Source organism: Oryctolagus cuniculus, chromosome 19, assembly GCF_964237555.1.
Source record: "Oryctolagus cuniculus chromosome 19, mOryCun1.1, whole genome shotgun sequence".
NCBI classification, from domain to species: Eukaryota; Metazoa; Chordata; class Mammalia; order Lagomorpha; family Leporidae; genus Oryctolagus; species Oryctolagus cuniculus.
Window position 1 is genome coordinate 60,309,597 of NC_091450.1, and position 27,370 is coordinate 60,336,966.

At 41.2% G+C, this 27,370-nt stretch overlaps 1 protein-coding gene and 2 long non-coding RNA genes across 3 annotated transcripts in view; 2 read left to right on the top strand and 1 right to left on the bottom strand.

Moving 5' to 3' along the window:
- The window catches only part of LOC138846874 (uncharacterized), a 121,059-nt gene extending 114,362 nt beyond the window's left edge, over positions 1 to 6,697 (top strand). The window contains exon 5 of the long non-coding RNA XR_011384390.1: positions 5,925 to 6,697. This is a non-coding gene — a long non-coding RNA (uncharacterized lncRNA). The remainder of the gene's footprint in view (positions 1 to 5,924) is intronic.
- The window catches only part of LOC138846875 (uncharacterized), a 127,564-nt gene that overhangs the window by 19,682 nt on the left and 80,512 nt on the right, over positions 1 to 27,370 (bottom strand). The gene's annotated exons all lie outside the window — the stretch shown is intronic.
- Positions 25,929 to 26,885, top strand: LOC100349636 (KLF transcription factor 13). The gene has a single exon (XM_017339961.3). It carries the CDS (start codon positions 26,033 to 26,035, stop codon positions 26,795 to 26,797), a length of 765 nt encoding a protein of 254 aa, XP_017195450.2. The 5' UTR covers positions 25,929 to 26,032; the 3' UTR covers positions 26,798 to 26,885.

A 27,370-nucleotide genomic window follows, 5' to 3' on the forward strand; every position in this document is an offset into this window, starting at 1 on the left:
TACTCAAATAGTATTTTACACTTTGTGTTTCTGTGTGGGTGCCAACTGTTGAAATCTTTACTTAACATATGCTAAATTGATCATCTGTATATAAAGATAATTGAAAATTAATCTTGATATAAATGGAAGGGAGAGGGACTAGGAGAGGGGAGTGTTGTGGGTGGGAGGGAAGTTATGGGGGGGAAGTTATTGTAATCCATAAGCTGTACTTTGGAAATTTATGTTCATTAAATAAAATAAAATATAAAAAAAGTTTTGTCCAGATAATAAATCCTTTCTTCCACTTGATGTATTCTGCTTTTGAAACTATTATATTTTTACTTCACCAACTGAAGTTTTCACTTCCAGTATTTCTACTTTGTTATTCTTAATGATTTGTATCTCTCTAGTGAAATATTCATTCATTTCAACATTGCTCTCTCCATTTCTCTTGCATCTCATTAAGTTTCCTCACAATCATTATTTTGAATTCTAGTTCTGCAATTTCATTGATTTTGTTTAGATGATGATCTAATTATGGAGAAATCCTGTGTGCTTTTGGTGGTGTCTTGCTACATTGCTTCAGTTTTACTTGGTCCCCATGTTGATGTCTTTGCATCTGATGTACTAATCCCTTCTCTATGGAGCAAGTTTTATTAGAAAAGATTTTATGGTTTAGATGGCATGTAGAGTATCATTTAACTTGTTGCTTTGTCTTTGATTCTAGGTGAGCCCACAAGGGTAGCCTTTGAGTGATTTCTTTTTATTCAGTGTCAGATGTGTCTATAAGTGACACAGTGGTCTATTCTGATGTAGTTCATAGGATAGAAGTGTGACTTGGAAGTGAATGTGGACTTTCAAGGTGCGTATATTCAGTCCCCAGAGAGTTTGGTGCATTACACTAGGGATTGTGATTGCCAGGGTCTAACTTTTGTTCATATTGACAAAAAGCTGACTGTCCCATTGTCTCACCAGAGAGCTTGGGAGATTTGGGGGGGCATTTGGCACCAATATCTGGGGATCTATCACTGTATGATGTGACTGGTTCCTTCTTCAGGTCTTGCTGAGAAAGTGGCAATGGTGCTCAGACTGGTAACACCAACATTCCTAGTCCCTGGACTGAGAGATGTGAACTGAACCATATCCAGTCCTACAGAATGAGTATAAGGTATACAGAATATTTTGCAGTGGCAGATATAGGTTCAGAACAGAATGCAAACAGATCTTCCTTGGGGTCCACAGGGCCAATTCTAGTTGAGTGGAGCAAATTAGTACTGATTTTTACAGTGCTAGAGTATCCAGGAACCATGGAATCATTATTTAGATCTTTCAGAGTATGAGTCAGGTGTGGGGGATAGTGATAGCCACCTATCTGAAGCAAAGTGATGTAGATAGAGCACTCCAGATATCACATGTGCAAATCACTCCAAAGTTTATAACATAAATGTCAACAGTCCCAGTTCTGCAAGTCAAAGAAACTGACCCCAGTTCTCACAAGGCATACATGGATTTTTTTTTTTTTTGCTTTGTGTCCATGGCTCCTAGCACTATGGTCTAGGAAGTAATGCGGGAACTTCCTCATGTCAGATCCAGATATTTTGGGGGCTACTGTTCTTGCTATTCCCAAGTAGCAGAAGAGAACTCCCCTGAATCAAATAGAGTCAATGGATACAGCTTTTGGGATTATGCCCAAAACTCCTACTGTCACAGGGGGCAAGACATCTGTTCTATATGGTGTGAGTTGCTCTGACTCTGTTCTTGTCACTTCTAATAGCAGCAGAACAGATATTAGCTGCATGACCCTGTAAAGTTGAGTCTGGTGTTCTGCAGATGTAGGGGAGGGGAGGGAAGCTAGGTGGCTTCATTTTTCAGAACCAAATTGTTGCTCAGACATGGTTGGCTCCCAGTTAGCATGAGTTAGGGACTGTAAGATTCCTCAGGCTGGTGCCGTGGCTCACTTGGCTAATCCTCTGCCTGTGGCACCAGCACCCCAGGTTCTAGTCCTTGTTGGGTCACCAGATTCTGTCCCAGTTGCTCCTCTTCCAGTACAGCTCTCTGCTGCAGCCCGGGAGGGCAGTGGAGGATGGCCCAAGTGCTTGGGCCCTGCACCTGCATGGAGACCAGGAGGAAGCACTTGGCTCCTGGCTTCAGATCAGAACAGTGTGCTGGCCCAACAGCCATTTAGGTTGTGAACCAATGGAAAAAGGAAGACCTTTCTCTCTCTGTCTCTCTTTCTCACTATCTAACTCTGCCTGTCCAAAAAAAAAAAAAAAAAAAAAGATTCTCCCTCAAGTGAAACTGCCACCAATGGGGCACAAAAAAACAACTTTTTACAGTGGGAAGGTGGTAATTCCCAGCTGGCAGCTGGCTGTGCCACACAGCTGGCTGCAGACATCTCTCTGTCCTCAATCCTTATGATGTTCGATGGAATCTCTTTTATGTTTTATCATTTCTTCACTGGTGATATATGTCACAGATGTGTCTACTCTACACAGCTTCATGAGGAGTTATACTAGTGGAACTTCCTTATAGTGACTATGGTGCTGGGATGGGCACCCTGATTAAACCATCCTTTGAAATCTGGGTGGAAGTCTCTGTCTTCATGGATTTGTTGGTCTTCACTAAATAGGTGTACTCTGAGGCTGCATGCTGATATTGTTGTCCAGACTACAGTGACACACTTGTTGTAGATTTCCTCAGCATATGTTTCACCTTGCTGGCACCTATGCTGTTTTGTAAATTCCTCTGGAATTCAATTCTTACACTTTCACTTTATATTTCTCCATAGAGGTCTTCCTGCCATTAAGTACAACTCAACCTGGCCTTACATGCTCCTGTTTGATGTCACAGAGACATCAAAGACTGTAAGATTATCTTATCTCTTCAGTGCTATATGCCTCCAAAACCAGTGCTACATGGAAAATGTCAAGCTCTGACATCAACAGATGACACACCTGCAATTTCTTAAAAAAATTACTGTTTCTTGGAAGATTTTTGAAACATTTCTTCACTTCTGTGAATTTGATGTGGCAGTGATTGAAAGAGGCAACTTCAAATACCTCTATGATGCCTTCTGGATCTTTCTCCATTGTCTTGCTTATTAACACATGATTGTCTTTTGTCTGAATTGACATTTTTAACAAGACTTTTGTCATTGACATCTGTCTGTCCCAAACATAAGAGTGCTTCTTCTTTCATTCTCTGGCCAACCTAGGAATTTTCCAAGTATTTTTGCCCTGTTCCCTTTGGCTACTGATTATCACTGTAAAATATATGATTAACACCCATGCCACTTTTTGAATATATTATGGCTTTGAAGTCCCCTCTGCCAAAATAAAATCAATACACAGTCTTTAAACTCAGCATCACACACTCTCAAGACAAGGATGAAAAACAGTGAAGTTATTTGCCACCACGTAACATACATAGTTTTCAGTTCAGTTCCCCATAGGAATCTCATTTCCATCTGAAATCTCATCAGTATGGCCTTTACTGTCCACATTTCTACCAGCATTCTAGTCTTCTGAGCCCTTATCATAAATTTATGATTTCTCTAGCCTTCTCCAATCTCTTACAACCTTTCACATCAAAGCAATTTCAAAGGTTCCTCCACAACCTCATGTACAATTAATTGCATAACTCAACTTCTTGGCACCAATTTTCTGAATTACCCCACTATTTGTTATTTTACTAAACTACCTGAGAGAAATTTCTTTAAAAAAAGTTTGTTTCATCAAGATGCAGTGGCTTCCATAGTTATATGAGATTAGGTATCATAATTGCTAACCAGGTTCTTGCAGGCCCACAGATATAATTCTAAACAGAAGCATAATATGGTGGACAGTGAAAACAGGATTTACATAATAAATCAACCATTGTTTTGACTTACTCAATTGTGATGTCATAAGCCACCACTGTGATGTGCTAAAAATTGTGATGTCATAATAAATCAGGATATCCTAAAAACCATTGTGATTTCATAATCAATTGAGAGGTCATAAAACCACTGTGATGCCAGAAATAATTGGGAGGTCATAAACCAACAATTATGATGTCTTAAATCAATCATTTTTGTCATAATCTACTGTAATGTCATAAACCTCCATTGTGATATCTTAAATAATCGTGGTGTCCTAAAAGCTATTGTAATGTCATAATGAAATGTATTTTCAAAAACTATTGTGATACCATAAAAACACTGTGATGTTATAAGCTAAGATTGTGATGATGATTTTGTCATCATCAATTGTGATGTAATAAACCATGATGATATCATAAAAATACAATGTGTTGTCATAATCAATTGTGAAATAAAAATAATTGTTATGGGGCCAGTGCTGTGGTGTAGTGGGCTAAGCCTCCACCTGTAGTGCTTGCATCCTATATGGGTGATGGTTTGTTTCTCAGCTGCTCACCTTACAAATCCCACTCTCTACCTATGGCCTGGGAAAACAGTGGAAGATGGCCCAAGTGCTTGGACCTCTGCACTTGTATGGAAGACCCAGAAAAAAGCTCCTGGTCCCTGGCTTCATATATGTTCAGCTCCACCCATTGTGGCAATTTGGGCACTGAACCAATGGCTAGAAGACCTCTCTGTCTCTGTCTCTGTGTCTCTCTCTGTAACTCTACCTCTCAAATTAATAAACAAAATCTTTTTAAAAATAAAAGAATCATTGTTATCACAAATTTACCATTGTGATGTCATAATAGATCATGAGATTATGAAAATAATTTTATCATAAAGACCATTTTGTTCAAAATCAATTCTGATGTTCTAAACTGCAATTTTAATGTCATAAATATTCAATTCAGATGTAATAAACCTATATTGTGATGTCATAGAAAACCTGATGTCATATCATAATGAATTGGGATTGATAATTCTAAGAGTATGACATCATAATCAGTGATGTCATAAATCGATGTTTTGGTATCATAATCTGTTGTGATATCACTAACCATTGTGATGCTATTAACCAATAGTGTGATACCATAAATTTACCATTGTGATATCTTTTTTTTAAAGATTTTTTTGGAAAGTCAGTTACACAGAGCAGGGAGAGGCAGAGAGAGAGAGAGAGAGAGAGAGAGGTCTTCCATCTGATGGTTCACTCCCAAATTCGCTGCAATGACTGGAGCTGTGCTGATCTGAAGCCAGGAGTGAGGAGCTTCTTCCAGGTCTCCAATGTGGGTTCAGGTACCCAAGGACTTGGGTCATCTTCTAATGCTTTCCAAGGCAATAGAAGAGAGCTGTATCAGAAGTTGAGGAGCCAGGACTTGAAGTCATGCCCATATGGGATGCTGGCACTTCAGGCCAGGGCGTTAACCTGCTGTGCTACAGTGCCGACCACTCATTGTGATATCTTCAGGCAACCATTCTGCTATCATAATTAAGCATGACTTCATAAAAACCAGTGCAACATCACAAATCAGATCATCATAATTAATTGTGGTGTCATAAACCACCACCATTTTGATGCCATAAATCAAGTGTGATGTCATAAATCATCATTATGATATTGAGATTGATTGTGATATCATTAAAACCATTTAATGTCATACACCAATAATGGTATGTCATAATGCAAACATTGCAATATAATAAACCATGGCATTGTCATAATCAATGAGAAGATATAAAATGTGACATCATAAGCCTACCATTGCAACATCAAAATTAATTGTGCTGTCATAAAACATTGATCATTTAAAACATTTATCATAAAACATATATCATTTAATTTTGGTGTCACAAATATAGCTATGCCATAAAACATTTATGTGGTGTCATAAATAGACCATTGCTTTGTTAAAACCATTTGTGATGTCAAAAACCCATTGTTGTTAGTCCAGTATGGTGCCACAGTAGATTAATCCACTTCCTGTGTCACCAACATCCCATGTGGATGCCAATCCAAGTATCAGCTGCTTCTCTTCTTTTCTAGCTAACTGCTCATGAAGCTGGGAAAGCAGCAAAGACGGCCCAAATAATTGAGACCCTGTGCTCATGTGGGAGATCCAGTTGAATATCTTGGCTCCTGTCTTTGGACTGGTATAAACCTACAACTGTGAAGATATAATCCATTCTGTCATAAAATGGTCATTGTTTCAAAATGAACAATTGTGACATCAACTGAGATGCCATAATCAATTCTCATGTCATAAATCATGATTGTCGGGGCTGGAACCATGGCTCACTTGGTTAATCCTCTGCCTGTGGAGCTGGCATCCCCTATGGGCACCAGGTTCTAGTCCCAGTTTCTCCTCTTCCAGTCCAGCTCTCCCCTGTGGCCCAAGAGGGCAGTGGAGAATGGCCCAAGTTCTTAGGCAACCAAGTGCACTGCAAAAGCATGGGAGACCAGAAAGAAGCACCTGGCTCCTGGCTTCAGATCAGTGAAGCACTGGCCATAGTGGCTATTTGAGGAGTGAACCAACAGAAGGAAGACCTTTCTCTCTGTCTCTCTCTCTCACTGTCTATAACTCTACCTGTCAAATAAATTTTAAAAAATCACCACTGTTATGCTATAAACCTACCATTATGCTGTTATGAATCAATTATTGCTTAGTCATAAATCATGACTGTGATATAAGCCAAAATTATGCCATAATAAGTTGTGATGTCCTAAAAACCATTGTTATGTCATAATTTTACATAAAAAACATGATATAATAAACAATTGTTATGCCATAAATATAGTATTGTGATGTCATTAAGACATTGTGATGTCAACATCAATTATAATGTCCTTAAAGACATTTTGATATAATAAATATGTATTGTGACATCATAATTAATTGTGATGTCATAAAATCCACTGTGATATCTTTAATCTACTATTATGACTTCATAATCAATTGTGATAACATAAACCAACATTAAATCATAATCAATTGGGGCCAGCACTGTGGTGCAGTGGATTAAAGCCCTGGTCTGAAGCACCGGCATCCCATATGGGCACCAGGTCTAGTTCTGGCTGCTCCTCTATCAATCCAGCTCTCTGCTATGGCCTGGGAAAGTAGTAGAAGATGGCCCATGTCCTTGGGCCCCTGCACCCACGTGGGAGACCTGGAAGAAGCTCCTGGCTTTGGATCGGTGCAACTCTGGATGTTGTGGCCATCTGGGGAGTGAACCAGTGGATGGAAGACCTCTCTCTCTGTCCCTACCTCTCTCTGTAACTCTGTCTTTCAAATAAATAATGTAAATCTTTAAAAAAATCATAATCAATTGTGCTGTCATGAAAACCATTGATATCAAAAGCAATATTATCATGCCATAAAACAACTCTTGTGATGTTTTAAAACACTGTATTGTCTTAATCAATTATTGTGTCATAAATCATCACTGTGATATTGTAAATGTATTATTGTGCAATATATTTTAATGTCATAAAAACATTGTAAGTCATCCAGAGTCATGCTGTGCATTCATATTTAGAAGCATTGCTGTGCTACTATTGTCCTGAACTTAGAGTTTAGAACATATTCCTGTTTTCACTTTGTGAGGATACCCTTTTGGCACACCTACAGCACTATCACTGGGCTCCAGAGGCAGCAAAAATCCAGCAAGGAAGTACCTGATGACACATGTTTTATGTGCATCTAGAAAAGCATGATTTCTTTATAAATTCACCGCATAATAGGGACAATAAAGAAGAAAGACATCTTAGGAATATTTCAAAATGGCAGAATATGGAATGAATAGAATTGTACTAGGCTAGGGAAAAATAGTCAAGAAAAAAAAAGGAAATACACTCTCAGGGAAAAATTGGAGAAAAAACCACACTAGAAATTCTACAAAGAAAGGGTAATACTGTATACATATGTAGAAAGTGCAAATTCTGGCTGGTGCCATGGCTCACTAGGCTAATCCTCTGCCTTGCGGTGCTGGCACACCAGGTTCTAGTCCTGGTTGGGGTGCCAGATTCTGTCCTGGTTGCCCCTCTTCCAGGACAGCTCTCTGCTGTGGCCAGGGAGTGCAGTGAAGGATGGCCCAAGTGCTTGGGCCCTGCACCCCATGGGAGACCAGAAGAAGCACCTGGCTCCTGGCTTCAGATCAGCATGGTGCACTGGCCACGGCAGCCATTGGAGGGTGAACCAATGGCAAAGGAAGATCTTTCTCTCTGTCTCTCTCTCTCACTGTCCACTCTGCCTGTCAAAAAATAAAAAATAAATAAATAAATAAAAAATAAAAAAAAGAAAGTGCAAATTCACAGCACAAACACAGACACAACACATGACTGCAGCAGCTGATAGAAGCAAGCAGAGGCTTGGAGACAGAGGTGAGACCAGATTGTAGTATTTTGTGGTGATATAGCCGGAGGGAGAGCATTGCATGAGTTAGCCTGGAGCCTAGAAGCAAGAGATTATCAGTGGCAGACCCAGTGGAAGTAAAAGAGCCACATTTATCTCACCTTATTCTGCCCACAATAGCACCTGCTTCCTGCTGAGAAAGTGAGAACACCACTTTTGGGCTTTTTATATGCAGAGCAACCGGCTGAGATAAGATGTCATCTTCTCAGCAGTACTGGTGGCAGTGGCAGGGAGAGGGCAACATTTGACGAGTGGCTCTTGTATATGAGTGTGATCCAGAGATTCTAGCAGAGGGAAAAATCCACAGTCTCCATAAACTTTGAGCCTGGCTGGGAGGATTGACAGGTGGAGGTAAACCCACTCTGTGCTCCCAGCCCTCCAACATACCATAGGCTCCAGGGCTCAAGCCACCTAGACAAGGGTGGCTCAGGAAACATCTGCCTCTCTTTTGACTTAGAGAGGCTGGCAGAGAAGAGCCAAACCTCTGCACCCAATGACTGAGGGAGCCTTCTGAGCTGACTGTGGGGACTTGGTGTCTACATGAGAGGCTACAGGGTATAGCTGTGTCTCTGGGCATCACTGGGAGTGGCCCCAAATGATCAGTGCTCCACATGATCAGTGGTTGCCTGGAGTGGGTCATGGCTGTGGGAACCATACTCAGGGTGAGGACTGTGCAGATAATTTCTGTGGTTCATACAGCAGTGCAGATAAGTGTTGAACACACTGGTAACTAACAAGTGGGCATCACTCAGCTTGGAGGAGAAGAGGTGAAGGGGTGATCGCATCAACAAAGGTGAAAAATTCCCTCTTCTTTTAAAAAGAATGGATCTTCTAATCCCAACTTGGGTCTTACCCTAGATAATTGCCCCAGCCTATAGTACTGACCAGAACTCCTGGGCCACGCCCAGCACACACTTCTTGGTGTTCCCTGAAAGTGCAGACATTCTACTAAGCCATAGATGAATAGGTCAGAGATAAAAGACATCAAAGGAAAAAAAACCAAGACACCACAAATGCCTAAAAATAAATGTAGCAATTCAAGAAACAAGAGAAAGGAAGACACCTTGATCCCCACAAAGGAACACAACAATATATCAACATTAGAATGTGAAGATGAAGAGATTAATGAAATACAGGAAATGAATTCCAAAGATTAAACCTAGGATTAATCAAAAGCAATCTGAAACAAATCCACGAACAAAAGAAAAATGTACATGAAATGAATCAATTTTTCCCATGAAATTGAGATTTCAAATATAAATCAAAATGAAATATTAAATGAAGAACTCAATAGATCAAATATAAAATGATCAAATATAAATAAATATAAATATAAAATAGATCAACTATAAAGTGGAAAAGCAGTGGAAAGCCTTAACAAAAATTCAGTGAGCCATTGGTATTATCTGAACTAGAAGACAAGTCTTTTGAAATCTTTCAGTCAGATAAAAGAAAACACAAAGAAGAAAATAGAAAACTTAATAACAGTGTTGGAGATTTATAAGATACTATCAAGCAATCAACATACAGTTCTTAGGAGTTCCAAAAGCCCTGGATATAGAGAATGGACTAGAAGGCCTATTTAGTGAAATAACTACAGAAAACAACCCCAATTTAGAGAACCAAAGGGACATCTAATAACAGGAAACACAGACAACTCCTAATAGACATGACCAGACATGACTTCACCATGACACACTGTAGTCAAACTTTCAAGAGAAAAACAAAGAAAAGGGTTTAAAATGTGCAGAAGAGAAATGTCAGACTACTATCAGAGGATCTAAAATTATAATCAAAGCTAACTTCTCATCAGAAACCATATAGGTTAGAAAAGAATGGGGAGATATAGTCCAAGTCTTAAGAGAAGAAAACTTCAACCCAGAATGCTGTACCCTGCAAAGCTCTCATTTATGAATGAAAGTGAAATAAACACCTTCCATAACAAACAGAAATTAAAATAATGTGTCAATAATTCATCCAGCTTTACAAAACATGCCTAAGGGTGTTACACCCAGAAGCACAGAAAGATAACCATGATTATGAAAGAATATGAAGGCAGAAAACACTCAATGAAAGTACAAAAGTAGGCCGGCTCCATGGCTCAATGAGCTAATCCTCCGCCTTGTGGTGCTGGCACACTGGGTTCTAGTCCCAGTCGGGGTGCCAGATTCTATCCTGGTTGCCCCTCTTCCAGTCCAGCTCTCTGCTGTGGCCCAGGAAGGCAGTGGAGGATGGCCCAAGTCCTTGGGTCCTGCACCCACATGGGAGACCAGGAGAGGCACCTGGCTCCTGGCTTTGGATCAGTGAGATGCGCCAGCTGCAGCGCACTGGCCGCGGCAGCCATTGGAGGGTGAACCAATGGCAAAAGGAAGACCTTTCTCTCTCTGTCTCTCTCTCTCATTGTCCACTCTGCCTTTCAAAAAAAAATAAATAAAAAAAATTTTTTAAATTACAAAAGTAATCCAAAGTAAACAATATAAATATTTATGAAAAAATGGCAGGGTCAAATCGTTATTTGTCAATAGTCACATTGAATGTAAATGGCCTCAACTCTCCAGATAAAAGATACGGACTGGCTGACTGTATTAAAAAAAAAAACATAATCTATTGTTTGTGTAAATGTAAGCTGGTAAAGCCACCATGGAAGACAATATGGAGATACCTCAGAAATTTGAGCATAGACCTAGCATATGACCCAGCCATCCCACTCCTGGGAATTTATCCAAGGGAAATGAAATCAGCAAATGAAAGAGTGATCTGTACCCCCCATGTTTATTGCAGCTCAAATCACAATAGGTAAGATATGGAATCAACCCAAATACCCATCAGTTCAAGACTGGATAAAGAAATTATGGGGGCCGGCGCCGCGGCTCACTAGGCTAATCCTCCGCCTAGCGGCGCCGGCACACCGGGTTCTAGTCCCGGTCGGGGCGCCGGATTCTGTCCCGGTTGCCCCTGTTCCAGGCCAGCTCTCTGCTGTGGCCAGGGAGTGCAGTGGAGGATGGCCCAGGTGCTTGGGCCCTGCACCCCATGGGAGACCAGGAAAAGCACCTGGCTCCTGGCTCCTGCCATCGGATCAGCGCGGTGCGCCGGCCGCAGCGCGCCAGCCGCGGCGGCCATTGGAGGGTGAACCAACGGCAAAAGGAAGACCTCTCTCTCACTGTCCACTCTGCCTGTCAAAAAAATAAATAAAAAAAAAGAAATTATGGGATATACACAGTGAAATACTACACAGCAGTAATAAAAAAAACTAAATTCAGTCATTTGCAACAGAATGGATGGAACTGGAAAACATCATACAAGCCAGTGACAAAAAGACAAATATCATATGTTCTCCCTGAACTATGACAACTACTAGAGCACCTAAAATGTAATCTATAGAAGTGAAATTGACTCTTTGAGAAGCAATTACTTTCAACACCCCTTGTCTTGACTACAGAAGAATAGTTTCTTTTCCATACAATTTGTTGAACACTTTACTTCTCAGAGAGTTAATCATATGTGTATAAAGTTAACTGAAAATAGATCTTGGTAAAAAAACAAGAATGGAAATAGGAGAGGGAGGAGGAAGTGGGTAGGAGATTATATGGTGGGAAGGATCATCATGTTCCTAAAGATGTAATTATGAAATATTTGCAATTTGTATTCCTTAAATAAAAGGAATATAAGGGGAAAAAAAGAAAGGATCTTTAAGGGCCAACGAATGGAACAGCAGATTATCCTGCAGCCTGGAGTGAGGGCATCCCATAAAACTCACAGTACAATTGCAACCACTCTCCCTGCAGTCATCCATTCTTTTAAATTGGACACATGCTACAATTTTGAATTGATACTTTTGTTACTATACTCCAGAGTGCTAAGATTAAAAATATTTTGAAGTATCTGTTTCCTTTTATAGTTATCAATTTGAATATATAGCACTGCTTCTTTTAATGATTTAAAAAGTATATGGAATAATAGAAAAACTCTAATATCAATGAACCTTTTCACATAAGAAATATAACTAGAAGTCATTTTGAATATTAAATTCCCTACTCATTTTTATATAAAATATTGCTATATGCTCATAAGATATATACATATAAAGGAAAAATCATAAGAAAAATTCTGTATGTGTATACATATGTGTATCAGCAATTACTCTTCATGCTACCACTCATTTAATTATTTTGTACTGTTTCTTTCAAGCTTTGTCGGAAGTATGCATCTATGCATATTTAAACTCTTATAGTCCATACAACTTGGATCCATGAGATTTTAATTATCTTCATGTTGAATGATACTACTTATGTCCAGAGAAACATTTATTTATCACATATCTCAATAAAGAGAACATTAAGAGCACTTATGAATTACTATATACTTATATTTTATGTTTACTACACTTGTGTTTATTCTTAGACAACTTTGTACAAACGTGTCATCCAGAATAGATTTGTCTGCACTTGTTTCTTTTAATCTGGCATTAAATATATAAGCTTCATAAATGTAGTTGCTGTAGTTTGTTATCAATTCTGTATAGTATACAAGAATATGAATAAGCCATATGTAAATTAGCCATTTCCTATTAATGAACATTCACATAGTTTACCTTTGTTCTTGTTAATAATGGTATTACTGTATATACATCTCTATTCACTTCTCCAGGTGTACATAAGCAATATAGTTTCTGTGATATCATGTCCTAGAATTAAATGCTGATTGTAGGGTATGTACTTCATTTTCCTGGATAATGCAAACTATTTTGGAAAAGAGCTGTACTAATTACCCCTCAACCAGTAGAAGTCACTGTTGCTCTGTAATTTGTCAATGCTGGTATTGTCAGATATAAATAATTTAAATTCTGATGTGAATTAAATGCTATTTATTTTTATTACAATTTAAGTTTCTCAGTTGGTGCCATGGCTCAATAGGCTAATCCTCTGCCTACGGCGCCAGTACACCGGGTTCTAGTCCCGGTCGGGGCACCGGATTCTGTCCAGGTTGCCCCTCTTCCAGTCCAGCTCTCTGCTGTGGTCCTGGAAGGCAGTGGAGGATGGCCCAAGTCCTTGGGCCCTGCACCTGCATGGGAGACCAGGAGAGGTACCTGGCTCCTGGCTTTGGATCAGCATGGTGCGCTGGCCACAGCACACTGGCTGCAGCGACCATTGGAGGGTGAACCAACGGTTAAGGAAGACCTTTCTCTCTGTCTCTCTCTCTCTCACACTGTCCACTCTGCCTGTCAAAAAAAAAAAAAAACAATTTAAGTTTCTCTCTACAAGGGGGAATTTTTTTTTAATATTTATTTATCTGAAAATCTGAAAGTAAGAGTTACAAAGAAAGAATGAAAGAGACAGCAAGAGAGATCTTCTATCACTGGTTCATACCCCAGATGCAACAATGACCAAGGCTATGCCAGGCAGAAAGTAGCAGCCAGGAGGTCTCCTACATGGGTAGTAGGTCTCCCACATGGGTAGCAGGTCCCAAATACCTGGGCCACCTTCCACTACTTTTTCCAGGCCATCATCAGGAAGCTTGATCAGAAGTAGAGCAGCTGGGACATAAACTGGCATCCATATGGAATGCTGGATTTCCAGGTGGCATCATTACCCACACCACAACACAGGTTCTCTGAATGTTTTTCTATGGTTGGTGATTGTTCTAGTTTCTTAGTCTATAAAGTGTGTATTCATGTCTTTTGTCTATTCTTCTATGGTTATCTTTTTTCTTTTTCTTACAGCATTAGCAGTTCTTTATATATTATGGGTATTAATCTCATTAGTAAACATAAGTATCTTGTCTTTCAGGATTGCATTTTCATTCTTTTTATGGTAATTTCAGCAGGACACACATTCCTAATATTACTAAAGTGGTATTTGTCATTTTTTCTTAAATTCTTTACATATCTTTTTTCCATTTTTTATTTTTAATTTATTTAAGGAATACAAATTTCATGCATTTCATATACACAAACTTAGCAACATAGTGATTCTTCACACATTATCTTCATCTCTGTCCATATTGCCACACTTCTTCCTATTCCCTCTCTGATTCCCATTCTTATTTTTTACAAAGATCTATTTTCATTCAACTTTATACTCATAAGATTAACCCTACACTAAGAGTTCAACAAATAATATGAAGAAAAACAAAACAAAACAAAACAAAAAACATTGCTTCTCAACAGTGAGATACAGGCTGTCCAAAATCATCACATCTCTAAGTGTCAATTCTACTCCTATAGACTGCCTTTTAGATGCCTTTTTGATATGCTGGCCTGACTTTAATATAAAGCATAAATAGTACTTCTGAGTTTCTGAAGACTTAGTAACTCCATACATAACAATGTTAAGAATACTAATCTGTGCTTGCTAGATTTGTTATGTCATACACAAGAGTGTAGCTATGATTCATTAATAAGGTTGGATGCACAAATATTTCATGATAAATTGGATAATCTTGACTAAACAAACTATTATTTATTGAATAATATTTTGCATTTTGCTTGGGCCAAATATATCATTATGCTATGCCACCCTCACACGTTTTACTTAATGTTTCTAATATTGTTTTGTCATTATTTTCTAATGGATAAACTAATTTTCCTGAGTAAGATTATGAAAAAGTTGCTCTGTCTATCAATGGTATAAAAACAAAAAATCAGCACCCTGGTAGACATTTTTTAACATAGCAATGCTGTTTCAGACATAATGACTGCTGTTCATTCATTCGTTGCGACTGGCCAATGGAATGAACCAAAACATGGAAACTTTCTCTCTTTTTCTGTGTTTCTCTTTCCTACTCAAGAAATAGATTTCTAAAAATCAATTAAAAGGTTAAGTACCTCAAATGTTAGTAAATAGTGGTATTTAGTGAGTTTAAATATAATCTTGAGTTATAAAATGATATCTATACATGTACTATAGATATACTGTGTTCATTCTCCCACCAATTATGCACTATTCTTAAGCACTTTCATAGAACAAGATCTATCATTCTTTTATATTAAAAACAGTGAGGTGGTGATCTTTTCGCTAATATGTCTTTGCTGTGATTTAAATACTTTTGTAGAATAAATATCTAAAGGATTATTTTTCCCAAGAATTTTTGTCTTCATTGTTGTTTAAAATTGTGAGAAATATTTAGATGTATATATTTGTTTAGTAAAACAAAGTACAGAATAATAATATGTACAAGAAACTTTGACTAATAAACAACCTATTATATTATATATGGTGTGACAATCGAAAGAAATAGTGTATTTTCTACCTTTCTACTGCAGTTGAAAAGTTCAATAAAATAAATAACTCAAAAAGTGTGATAGTTTTAAACACTTAAAATTTTTGTCTGTGCAAAAAAGATATAGCTGTGTTTTGTTAGCAGTTTTCATGTGAGAGAATGATGGCAGAGATTTTGTTTATGAATTTTCGTAAATCATAGCAATTAACATAACAGTGTACATTTAATCTCTCACACTGTAATATTTATTAGAAATCATGTAGAATGTATATAAATACAGTCTACAAGACACCCTACTCTTACATGTCCCTCACTAATTATCCAGATTCCCTCTTGGTTATAGACTTACCAAGACCAGCTGCAAGTAAAGCCTAAGGAAGAGAACACGATCCAAACTGTGGATACCGTAGTGACACATCCCACATCTCATCTCATGGATTGGGCCATTTTCAGAGACATCTTCCTTGAGAAAGCACTTCTCCCCAAATGCAATTACAATATTGACCCTGGTCAGTATCAGCCAGAATCACATGACCCAAAAATCAGCTCAGTGCTGACAGGGACAGCAGTAGATATGGGGCAGGCACTTGTAAACTCAGAACTGAAGCCTTTGCTTCTGCATTTGGGGAGGGTGCAGTCTGAGGCCCCTGCAACTTTCCTGGTGTTGTATGCTTTGGTCAGCAGCATTCCACAGTGACCACAGGCTTAGCATCACAAGTGCCCAGCAGGTCACTAATTTTCAGGACTAAGTTAAAGACCTCTTGAAAAATATATTAAGTATCTGCCAGGGATGTGAGCTCAGGACCTAAGAAACTACCAAGTGACTCATTCATTCTGAACCATGGCACAGCAGGTTTGCAACCAACTGTGACCAGCCCTAGATCAGTACTGAAGAATTAGACCCTGGTGTGCAGTAACAAGGTCTTTAGTTTGTTCTCACAGTTCTACCTAGACAGGAGGGAAAGGCAGGGACTGGGAAGGTGGCCATAGAGCACCAGATATGGCAGTGGTTTGGGGAATTTTCTGAATGTATCTTACCAAAACTACGTGAAACAAGGATGAAGCAAGTGTTATGAACAAGGAAGTGGGCTTGGGCTCAGGATTTATAGGCTGACTGCACACAGGAAAAGGAGGGGCCAGTGTGACTAGGGTGACCATCACGTCCTCTGGGCCTGACAGGTGTTAGATGGGGGAATCAGGTGTTGCATGCAGTCAGTGAATAGGAGAGACAGATGGACAAGTGGGCACCTTCTTAGGGTTGTGACAATGCCACTCTTGATGGCACCAAGCTGCACGATCCCAACAATAACCAATTCTTAGGTCATAACTGAACATCAGTCAGTTCCTGTGGATGGTTACTGTGGGTAAGCAGCTCACCCAACCATGGGCAGTCCATCTGTTCTCATGAGAAGCCTCTCTCAGTTCCTAACAACAATAATGTATTCTGCCTGGAAAGGACAGCCTGAAATCAAAGCCAGTATCTCCCATGGACACCAAGGAACTTTGCCTAGCCTTGTGCTCTCTGTGTTCCCTGCCCATACTGGATGATCCTTAAGGGCCACCTTGTTCCTTTCCTCCTCAGTTTCCTGGCTGAATCATGGGGCCTGATGGGAGCAATGCTGCTGCTTCTGTGATCCTCCACAGGAGGTGGATGGCACATACCTCTTTCTGCCTTGCTTTACAGTTAGAAGAAGCTGCCATATGACAAGGTTATGTGGACTGTGGGCAATCTCAGCAGTTAGCTGAGCCCAGGTACATTTCCCCCCCCCCACCTTCTGCCAGTCAGGTAAACTACTGGGTGTGGCCAGGCGCATTACGCCCACCTGAGAAGCCAATTGACCTTCAAGCTGATTCAATAGGTATATTGGTGCCAGTATCCATTCTGTCCAATGGTTAGTGTTCCTCAGAGTTGGTTACACCCCTTTCACCTGCCCTTTATAATGTACGTGCCTGTGAATAAACACAGACATGTTCACAGAAGTCTGTCCCCCATGTCTTTGTGGAGGAAAAAGGTACCACCACCCTGCTCATCCTCGAATGTGGCTTAGCAAGATGAAGCAGCATCTGGCAATCAAACATGGACCTCAATGCATAAGGTAGATGAAGAGCAAAGACATCTCCTCCCAGGTGGAGAGGCATATCCTATTGGCTGGGTGCCCATTACCACCTCCACTAGATGAAGAGAAAACTCCTATATGTCTCATTATAGAGATCTGCCTCACAGGCTTCTGGGCCTCTCTGTCAGGAGAGAGGAAATTGCATCTGGTCATAGAGGCTACTCCCATGACTGGCCCCAAAGACTTCTGTCTGCCACTGCCACAAGCTTCTCATGTGGGAAAGCAACTCAGCAACATGGTGAAAAATAGCCACCCACATCTTTAAGCTCTGCTTCTCCTCCTATGCTCATCCTGCTCCACACCCCCTGCCCAGACCACAGGTGGGGGAGGGGGGAAATGGAGATTGGGTGTGCTTGCGATGTACAGCGTGCTCTTGCAGATCTGTCCCAGACTGGTATTGGCTTCCCACCAGTGGGCAAATTCTACAGGGGGAGGGAACCTCACTCATGGCCACGGTGGCATCCACAGGTGCCATAGCAACCTGCATTCTGGCAGCTCAGACATGTGCCCCAGCCCCAGGACACCATGAGGGATGAGGGCAGTACCCACTCCAGCAAGCCCAACCTGGGCTCCCATGGCTCTGCAGCTCCTTTGCCAACCTGCTGCTGACACAGGTGAGAAAGATCTTTCAATTAACCCTATAATTACCATCACAGGTTGTCCCCACCTTGTAACTGAATACCAAGAAGAAATTTCTCTCTTTGAATCCAGGTGAATTGCTGCCTTCAAAAATATTGCTTTGGACCTGTGCTGTGGCTCACTTGGCTAATCTTTTGCCTGCGGCACTGGCACCCCAGGTTCTAGTCCCAGTTGGGGTGCCGTATTCTGTCCCAGTTGCTCCTCTTCCAGTCCAGCTTTCTGCTGTGGCCCAGGAAGGCAGTGGAGGATGGCCCAAGTGCTTGGGCCCTGCACTCACATGGGAGACCGGGAGGAAGCACCTGGCTCCCGGCTTCAGATTGGCACAGCACACTGGCCATAGTGGCCATCTGGGTGCTGAACCAACGGAAAGGAAGACCTGTCTCTCTGTCTCTCTCTCACTGTCTAGCTATGTCTGTCAAAAAATTGCTTTGTAACTCACTGAATTTACTTTGCAATCTATATTTTAACAGGTTTCCAATGCTATAGCAACACTCAATCAATCAGTGTTCAATGAAAACAGCAGAGTAATCAATGCTAATTATAGAAAAATGGAATTTTAGTTTTGAGTAAGTTCAGATACTGATATAATATCAGAATCTTAAGTCATTTAGGTTAAGTGCTAAATGTAAAATAGTTCCATACCGCTTTGAATTAACTAAGCTCAAAATCTGATGTTACCTTATTTTTAAAAAAGTCTTAATTTGGAGATTTCTAAAGGAATATTTCAAAATGTAAATCAAGGAAATTGGTAGATGAAAAAAAGCTATTAGTCTAGTCTAGTTTTAGTTCTATTTGACATAGAACTAAAATATATTAAAACAACAAGGTTTTTTACAATACATATATTAATAAATATCCAAACTAGTGTCAAAAATCTATGCAAAATCCCACAGCAACTTCTTTTTTTTTTTTTTTTGACAGGCAGAGTGGACAGTGAGAGAGAGAGACAGAGAGAAAGGTCTTCCTTTGCCATTGGTTCACCCTACCATGGCCGCCGCAGCCGGCGCACTGCGGCCAGCGCACCGCGCTGATCCGATGGCAGGAGCCAGGAGCCAGGTGCTTTTCCTGGTCTCCCATGGGGTGCAGGGCCCAAGCACCTGGGCCATCCTCCACTGCACTCCCTGGCCACAGCAGAGAGCTGGCCTGGAAGAGGGGCAACCGGGACAGAATCCGGCGCCCCAACCGGGACTAGAACCCGGTGTGCCGGCGCCGCTAGGCAGAGGATTAGCCTAGTGAGCCGCGGCGCCGGCCCCACAGCAACTTCTTTTGATAGCTTTGTTTAATTAATGACTCTGCCAGTAAGCTATTCTGTCTTCCCTAGTTCTGATTGTGTTAAAACTTCCAAATTATGGGATTTGATTCAGTACACCAGCTCTTAAATTTAAGGTTTTATTTATAATTCTTGGCTCAACTAAAAAATACAGATTTTGTATTATGTTAAAGTAATCTATTATGTTCTCTTAATAGCTAAAATAGTTGAGTTCTTACTGGAGTTATGATTTGTTTAAATATATGCTTATTCTAAAACATGTGAGTAATCACTTTATAACCATAATCAGATTTGGTGTATATGATGTCATGATGTAAAAGGATCCTATTTCAACCTGATATTTTAGATTTTGAGCCTTCTTGGTATCCTTTACAGGAATTCAAAAAAAATCAAAATTCCAAAAAAAATTGGGCTTTGAAATTTCCACATGGGCCCATGGAAATGACAAAGACACATGTCTGTCATCTTGTAGAGATACCAACTAATCAGGCTATTTGAATTATATTAGAAGTACTACTGTCAAGATGTGAAGTGGTGATAAATTTTAAATTTTGATAATATAAAGTACTACTGATACAAATGTCTAAAGGTTAAAAATTCTAATGACCTTGTATTACTAGATGTGATGATTATCTTAATGAGAAAGGCCCAGAGGAATGAAAGGGTTATTTCTCTTACAAGATCCTACAGATGCTTTGAAAAATACTATATGGAGTAAGTGAGTACCTCTTTTTGGTTAATGAGTTTATAGTTTTAAACATGGCTATTTGAATTCTTGTCATCCACAGTTTTGTATACCAGACTTGCTGCTCATAAAACACAAAACATTATTGTTTCTGTGTTTAAATGTGTCATTTTAGGTTTCGAAGGACCTCTTTTTCCTGACTGTTATTGTGTTCAATATTCTGGGTCAGTCCTATGAGCAGATAAAGCCAATAATGTACTAGGTTCCAATTTCAAGAAGTTTGATTTATTTAGATTACTAAGAAGGGAAAGTAATTCTCATTGGTTTTTGGTAATAAAACACAGCTGAAGTTTTTGGGAAACTATTACCAAAGCTGCTTCATTGTTTTATCTTATATGTTTTGTTATGCATGTGTACATATTGTACATCTGAATAGGAAAATTTATTAAAAGCTCCATCTTAATTGGCTTATAAATTAAAAATTGCTCATAAATTTAAACTGATCAAATTAATCAAAGATATTTTTAATTCATGTGACCTAAATATCTTTGTCAGATGTTTAAAATCTATTGGTAAGATGAAACTAAAAATGCTTCATATGTGTGTGCTTAAGTTTGCTGGTTAAGCAAGCTACACTGTGTTAGATATTTAAGAGAGATTTCCAAAGACATGTATTCTTAAAATTTATGAAATACATTGGACCTTCTAGTAAATATTTTCATAAGTTGTTATTTAATGGTTGAAACTGCTGTTCCCTCATTTCTCTATTCTTTAAGTTGGGAAACATACTCTGTGCTTAGGGATTCTGCAAGATGCACAGACTGATTTTCAGATATTATGAAAGGAGTGGCTAACATTTTTACATAATAGCATGACCAAAATGAGAGCTTAAATTGTAACTTTACTACTAAATTCTTTCACCATGGGATCTCAAATCCCTTTGGGCTAGATGGTGAAAGTGGTGTGTTAAGCTTTAATGTGATTATGCAAATTAGATTGTTTTGAAATGACCATATTAGATAGGATTTTTTAAAGCCGTTATATAGATAGGACTAATTGTTACAGTGATCATATCAACAAAATTAATAAAATTATAGAGGAGTGAATGCTCTGACATGGAAAGCAGTTCTTGCAGCAGACTCATAGAGTGGCAATCACTTTAAGTAGCACTCAGTGACCTCAGAATTAGCCTTAAAGGTGTTCTAGTCTGGGGAAAGGCTCACAAGAGTATTTCAGGTGTGAAAATCCAGGACACTTGAGGGAAAATGTGTCCCTGCATGGAGAACTTCTCTAGGTGAAATCCCAGTGGAAAAAATGGTCATCAAAGAAGGGTGTACTTTTCTCCAAAGGGAGGAGAGGACTTTCACTTTGTTTATGGCCTTGTCTGAATACTGACAGAGTCTGTGGATTCAGAAGGCTTCCACAACCTAGGCAGCTCATGTCAAGAGCTTCAGGTGATCACAGATATCACACATAAGAGTGTTAGTTGTTAAATTAACAATAGGAGTCACTGTGTATTAACTTCCCATGCAGGACCTTAATACTACACTTAAAAAAAAAGAGGGAGGAGTATGGCACCCATCTGCGAGCATGTTAACTTTGCTCCTTTCACCTTAAAGATAATCTTTAGTACAGCAGAGTTACATTTTGTAATGGTTCTGGCAAAGAAGCCCTCATAGTGCATAGAAAGGACCCAAAGTTTCGCAGGTCCAAAGAAATCCTGGGACTCCTTTATTGTCCTGTTACAAAACAAGGCAATATCATTATGTTCCCTCACAGTGAGCTGAAAAAATAACCCCCCAAAATAAAACCCATGAGCAGATATACAGTAAAGATGGAGTTCAGGCAAAGCTGCAGAATTATGCCTTCCTGTTGACTGAGCTGTGACAGTGCTCCTGTTTTACAAGCAGGGATGGCGCTGTGGTGCTGTGGGTTAACACCCTGGCCTGAAGTGCCAGCATCCCATATGGGTGCTGGTTCAAGCCCTGGCTGCTCCACTTCTGATCCAGCTCTCTGCTATGGCCTGGGATAGCAGTAGAAGATGGCCCAAGTCCTTGGGCCCCTGCACCCAAGTGGGAGACTAGGAAGAAGTTCCTGGCTCCTGGCTTGGATTGGTGCAACAGCTCCGGCCATTGCGTCCATGTGGGGAGTGAACCAGTGGATGGAAGACCTCGCTCTCTCTCTGTCTCTACCTCTCTCTCTAACTCTGTCTTTCAAAGAAATAAAAAATAAATCTTTAAAAAAAGAAAATGAAATACTCAAAACACATATAGAGTCATGTATTTCCTGACACTTTCTAAAGCATTTGTTTTCAATGCCAAGATAAGAAACTATTTACTATAGAGAAGAAAAATTCCTCATCCAAAATCCAAAATATAGAAATCTGTACAACTTTGCAGCAATCTGTGCAAACTTACACTGGTTCTTAATTTACCCAATAAAACATGACTAACAAAGTTAATGAAATAGATAGTAGTTTTTGGAAAAGACTTTTACATAATTAAGTCCAGGGAGAGTTACAAACCAGACCTCTACTTTCTAAAATTAAATTGTTTACTCAGTCTTAGAAAACTACAAACTAAGAAATGTACAGAAAGCTGGCTGGTGCCTCGTGTCTTCTCAAGAGCCTTTTTTTAAAGCCTGCTGACATGGAAGATTCTGGTCACTTGCTACTTTAAAGGCCAAAAAAACAGCATACAAAAGCTGACCATTTCCCTAGGTCATGCTTACTAGTTTGTCTTTATGTACATTTATAGATATTCAAGTGCTAGATAAAAGTCTTGTCATAAAATTTCCAGTACTACTATTCTAAATATTAAAAATTTCCAGTACTACTATTTTTATCTTTCCTAGTGAACTACCAAAAAATTATGATAATTTTCAAGCATTAATAGTGAAAATTTATCTGGAAGGCTTAAATGCAGAGAACAAGTCATTGAAATATTGATTTTCATTAAAGAGAAGGATTTAAAACTTTAGGTATAATGCCTGGGAGAAACTGAAACATAGGACTTCACTCCCTAGGAAATAAAGTGATCATTTACTTGGTCTAAAAGGCTACCGAGTCATTGAAAGGGACTGTACAACCCATGGCTTTTGACACTTAAAAATTATTTTATCATTCTATCTTGTGTAAGGTCTTCACAGCTATGACATGGTTTAAGTTCCATAATGTATCCTCAAGAGGAGCTCACACAAAATGAAAGTCAAATTGTCCATCCATTATAAGATGTCTTTCCAGACTATCTTAACCTAATAGTCATCATATTGTAGTTTTTGAAAGGGTTTTTTTCTACTCAAGAGAACCATCCTTTTTTAAGATTTATTTATTTATTTGAAAGATTTACACAGAGAGAGGAGAGGCAGAGAGAGAGAGAGGTCTTCCATCTGCTGGTTCGCTCCTCAATTGGGCACAACAGCTGAAGCTGGGCCAATCCGAAGCCAGGAGCCAGGAACTTCTTCTGGGTCTCCCATGTGGGTGCAGGGGCCCACAGTCTTAGGCTTTCTTCCACTGCTTTCCCAGGCCCAGAGAGCTGGATCAGAAGTAAAGCAACTGGGACTTGAACCAGCACCCATATGGGATGCCTCACTACAGGCAGCAGCTTTACCCACTACCCCACAGCACCGGCCCCAAGAACCCTCCTTTGAGCTGATTCTTCTGCCTACCATTTGCACTTTGGTGCTGTTTTGACTGGGGTTGCCTGCTGGCTAGACTTCCTACAGTACTCTGATGGGGCTGTACTGTCTGACTCTGTAGAACACTTCATGGGGATCAACCCAGAGTGTAAGTTAGTCCTCAGAGAGTATCCTGAATAGCTCCTGACTGCTCAGTGCAAGCAGAGTATCCAGTTTGTGGCTGATGCCAATAGAAATATGATGGTAACCTGATCCCTTCCACAACTTCTGTGGGAGCCATTGGAGTGTGTAATGCTCTGCCCACCTCTCCTGCAGGTTCTGGAGGACCTTTATCTCTCTCTCTTTGCCTCTCCTTCTCTCGGTGTAGCTCTGACTTTCAAATAAATAAATAAATCTTTTAAAAAAGATCATTCCCATTCACAATATTTACAAAAATATTTAAATGCCTTGGATTAAATTTAACCAAGGAGCTTAGCAATTCTATCATGAAAAAATTAAAAACATAGAAAAATAGAAGACACAAAATATGGAAATATCTTCCATGTTCATGGATTGGAAGAATCAATATCATCAGAATGTCCATTCTACCAAAAGCGATTTACAGATTCAGTGTGATCCCAATCAAAATACCAAGACATTCCTCTCTGATCTAGAAAAAACAATGCTAAAGTCATATGGAACACTACAGACCCTGAATAGCTAAATCAATCTTATAAATAAAACCAAAGCTGGAGGCATCATGAAATCAGATTTCAAGACATACTACAGGATGGTTATAATCAAAACAACCTGGTACTGGCAAATATATATATATATATATGTGTGTGTGTGTGTGTGTGTGTGTGTGTGTAGACCAGTGGAACAAGATAGAAACTCCAGATTAATCTATGCATCTACAACCTACTTATTTTTGACAAAGGAGCTAAAATCAATCCCTGAAACAAGGACAGTCTTCATCAAATGGTGCTAATAAAACTAGATCTCCACATGCATAAGAATGAAACTAGGACCCTACCTTACACCTTACACAAAAATCCTCTCAAAATGGATCAAAGACATAAATCTATGACCCAATACCATCAGATTATTATAGAAAAAATTTGGATAAACTTTGCAAGACATTAACATAGGCAAAGACATTTTGGAAAAGACCCCGGAAGTACAGGCAAACAAAAGCAAAATTGAAAACGGGGTTACTTCAAGCTGAGAAGCTTCACATTGCAAAAGTAACACTCAGCAATGTGAAGAGGCAACTGACAGAATTGGAGAAAATATTTGATAACTATGCAACTGATAAGGGAAAGTGTTAATACCTATGCTCTGTAAAGAGTGTAAGAAATTCAACAACAACAACAAAAAGAATCCAGTTAAGAAATAGGCAAAAGACTTAGCAAGCATTTTTCAAGAGAGAAAATTCAAATGGCCAACAGACACTTGAAAACATGCTCAGGATTATTAGCCATTAGGGAAATGCAAATCAAAACCACAAAGAGGTTTCACATCACACCAGTTAGAATGGCTGTCATACAGAAATCAACAAATGACAAATGCTGGTGAGGATATGGAGAAAAAGGTACCTTGGTCCACTGTTGGTGAGAATGTAAATTGGTAAATCCATTATGGAAGACAGTATGGAGATATCTCAGAAATCTGAATATAGACCTACTATATGACCCAGACATCCCACTTCTGGGAATTTACCCAACAAAAAGAAACCAGAATATGAAAGAGTTATCTGTACCCCCATGTTCATTGCAGCTCAGTTCACAATAGCTAAGATATGGAAACAAATCAAATGTCCAGCCGGGACGCCCACACTGAGCCGTGGAGCGCACGGCGGCTGTCCCGCCTGCCACAGTGCGCGGCGAGACTGCGGCCGTGGCTTGACGCGGGCGTCCCTGACTTCGCCGCTCGGCATCCTTAGGACAGGCCGCCCCCGAGGCCGCGCGGAGCCCCCTGGCCCGCGCCCCCTTGCGCTCACGCCTCGGTGGCCGGCCGGGCGGACGCAGAGCCGCGCGGGTGACGGCGGACAGAGGCGGCTGCGCGCCCAGCCTAGCCCAGCCCAGCCGAGGAGAGGGCGCGCCGCGCCCCCGCCCCCGCCCCCCGCCCGCTCTCCGGAGGCCGTGGGTGCGGATGCGCGGCTGATGACTCGCAGCGACCAGCACTGGAGCCCGCAGCATGGCAGCCGCCGCCTATGTGGACCACTTTGCCGCCGAGTGCCTCGTGTCCATGTCCAGCCGCGCGGTCGTGCACGGGCCGCGGGAGGTGCCGGAGCCCTGGCCCGAAGGTGCGGCCGCCGCCGCCGCGGCCCCCGCGATGCCCCGCGCCGACGAGCGCCGCGACGGCAAGGACAGCGCCTCGCTGTTCGTGGTGGCGCGGATCCTAGCGGACCTCAACCAACAGGCGCGGGCACCCGCCGCGGCGGAGCGCAGAGAGGGGGCCGCGGCCGCGCCCCCCAGCCCCGCATGGAGCGAGCCCGAGCGGGAGCAGGCGCCCGCGGGGAGCGGCGAGCCCGGCCTCAGACAAAGGGGTCGACGGGGCCGGAGCAGCGCCGACCTCGAGTCCCCACAGAGGAAGCACAAGTGCCACTACGCGGGCTGGGAGAAAGTTTACGGGAAATCCTCGCACCTCAAGGCGCACCTGAGAACTCACACAGGTGAGCGGCCCTTCGCCTGCACCTGGCAGGACTGCAACAAGAAGTTTGCCCGCTCGGACGAGCTGGCGCGGCACTATCGCACGCACACCGGCGAGAAGTTCAGCTGCCCCATCTGCGAGAAGCGCTTCATGCGCAGCGACCACCTGAGGAAGCACCCGCGACGCCACGCCAACTTCCACCCGGGCATGCTGCAGCGGCGCGGCGGGGGCTCGCGGACCGGCTCGCTGAGCGACTACAGCCGCTCGGACGCCAGCAGCCCCACCATCAGCCCGGCCAGCTCGCCGTGAGCACGCCGGCCCCGTCCTGTCCTTTTGTAATGAGAACGAAGCCGCGAACTTAGGAAAAGTCCACGGGAAAACACTTTTCTTCACCTCAGGTGTCAAAGTCAGTTTGTTTTTTTTTTTTTTTTAAGAAAAAAAAAAAGCCACAACGAAAAATTTCCAAAAATACCATTCACAAATTGCACAACAGACGTACCCATGAAGTTGAGATTCAGTGGTGTTGAACCCCCTTTCTCAGGGATGGACGCGTTCTGTGAGGTCAGTGAGGACACCCCTTCCTGGCGCCTTACTCTGTACATAGATTTGCACTCTGGAGTTTTCTGTTAGGTTCGGGAACACGCTGGGGACAGCGCGGGCTGACCAGTGCAGGCGGAGTCCGCCAGGACCCCGGGCACATGCCCTCATGGACGTTTGTATTTCTCCCACAGATTCCCAAGCGACCAGGCCCCTGCTCCTGCTCTGCCTCACCCCTCAGGCGTGGTCGGTGAGGGATGCACCGCCTCAGAGGGATGCCTTAAGCCAGGACAGGCCAGAGGAGCACTCCACCAGGAGGAGCCATGGAGGGAGCCTCGCCCACCG

Coding starts and splice junctions, on each gene's coding strand:
- LOC100349636 (XM_017339961.3), top strand. CDS start 26,033: ATGGCAGCCGCCGCCTATGTGGACCACTTTGCCGCCGAGTGCCTCGTG.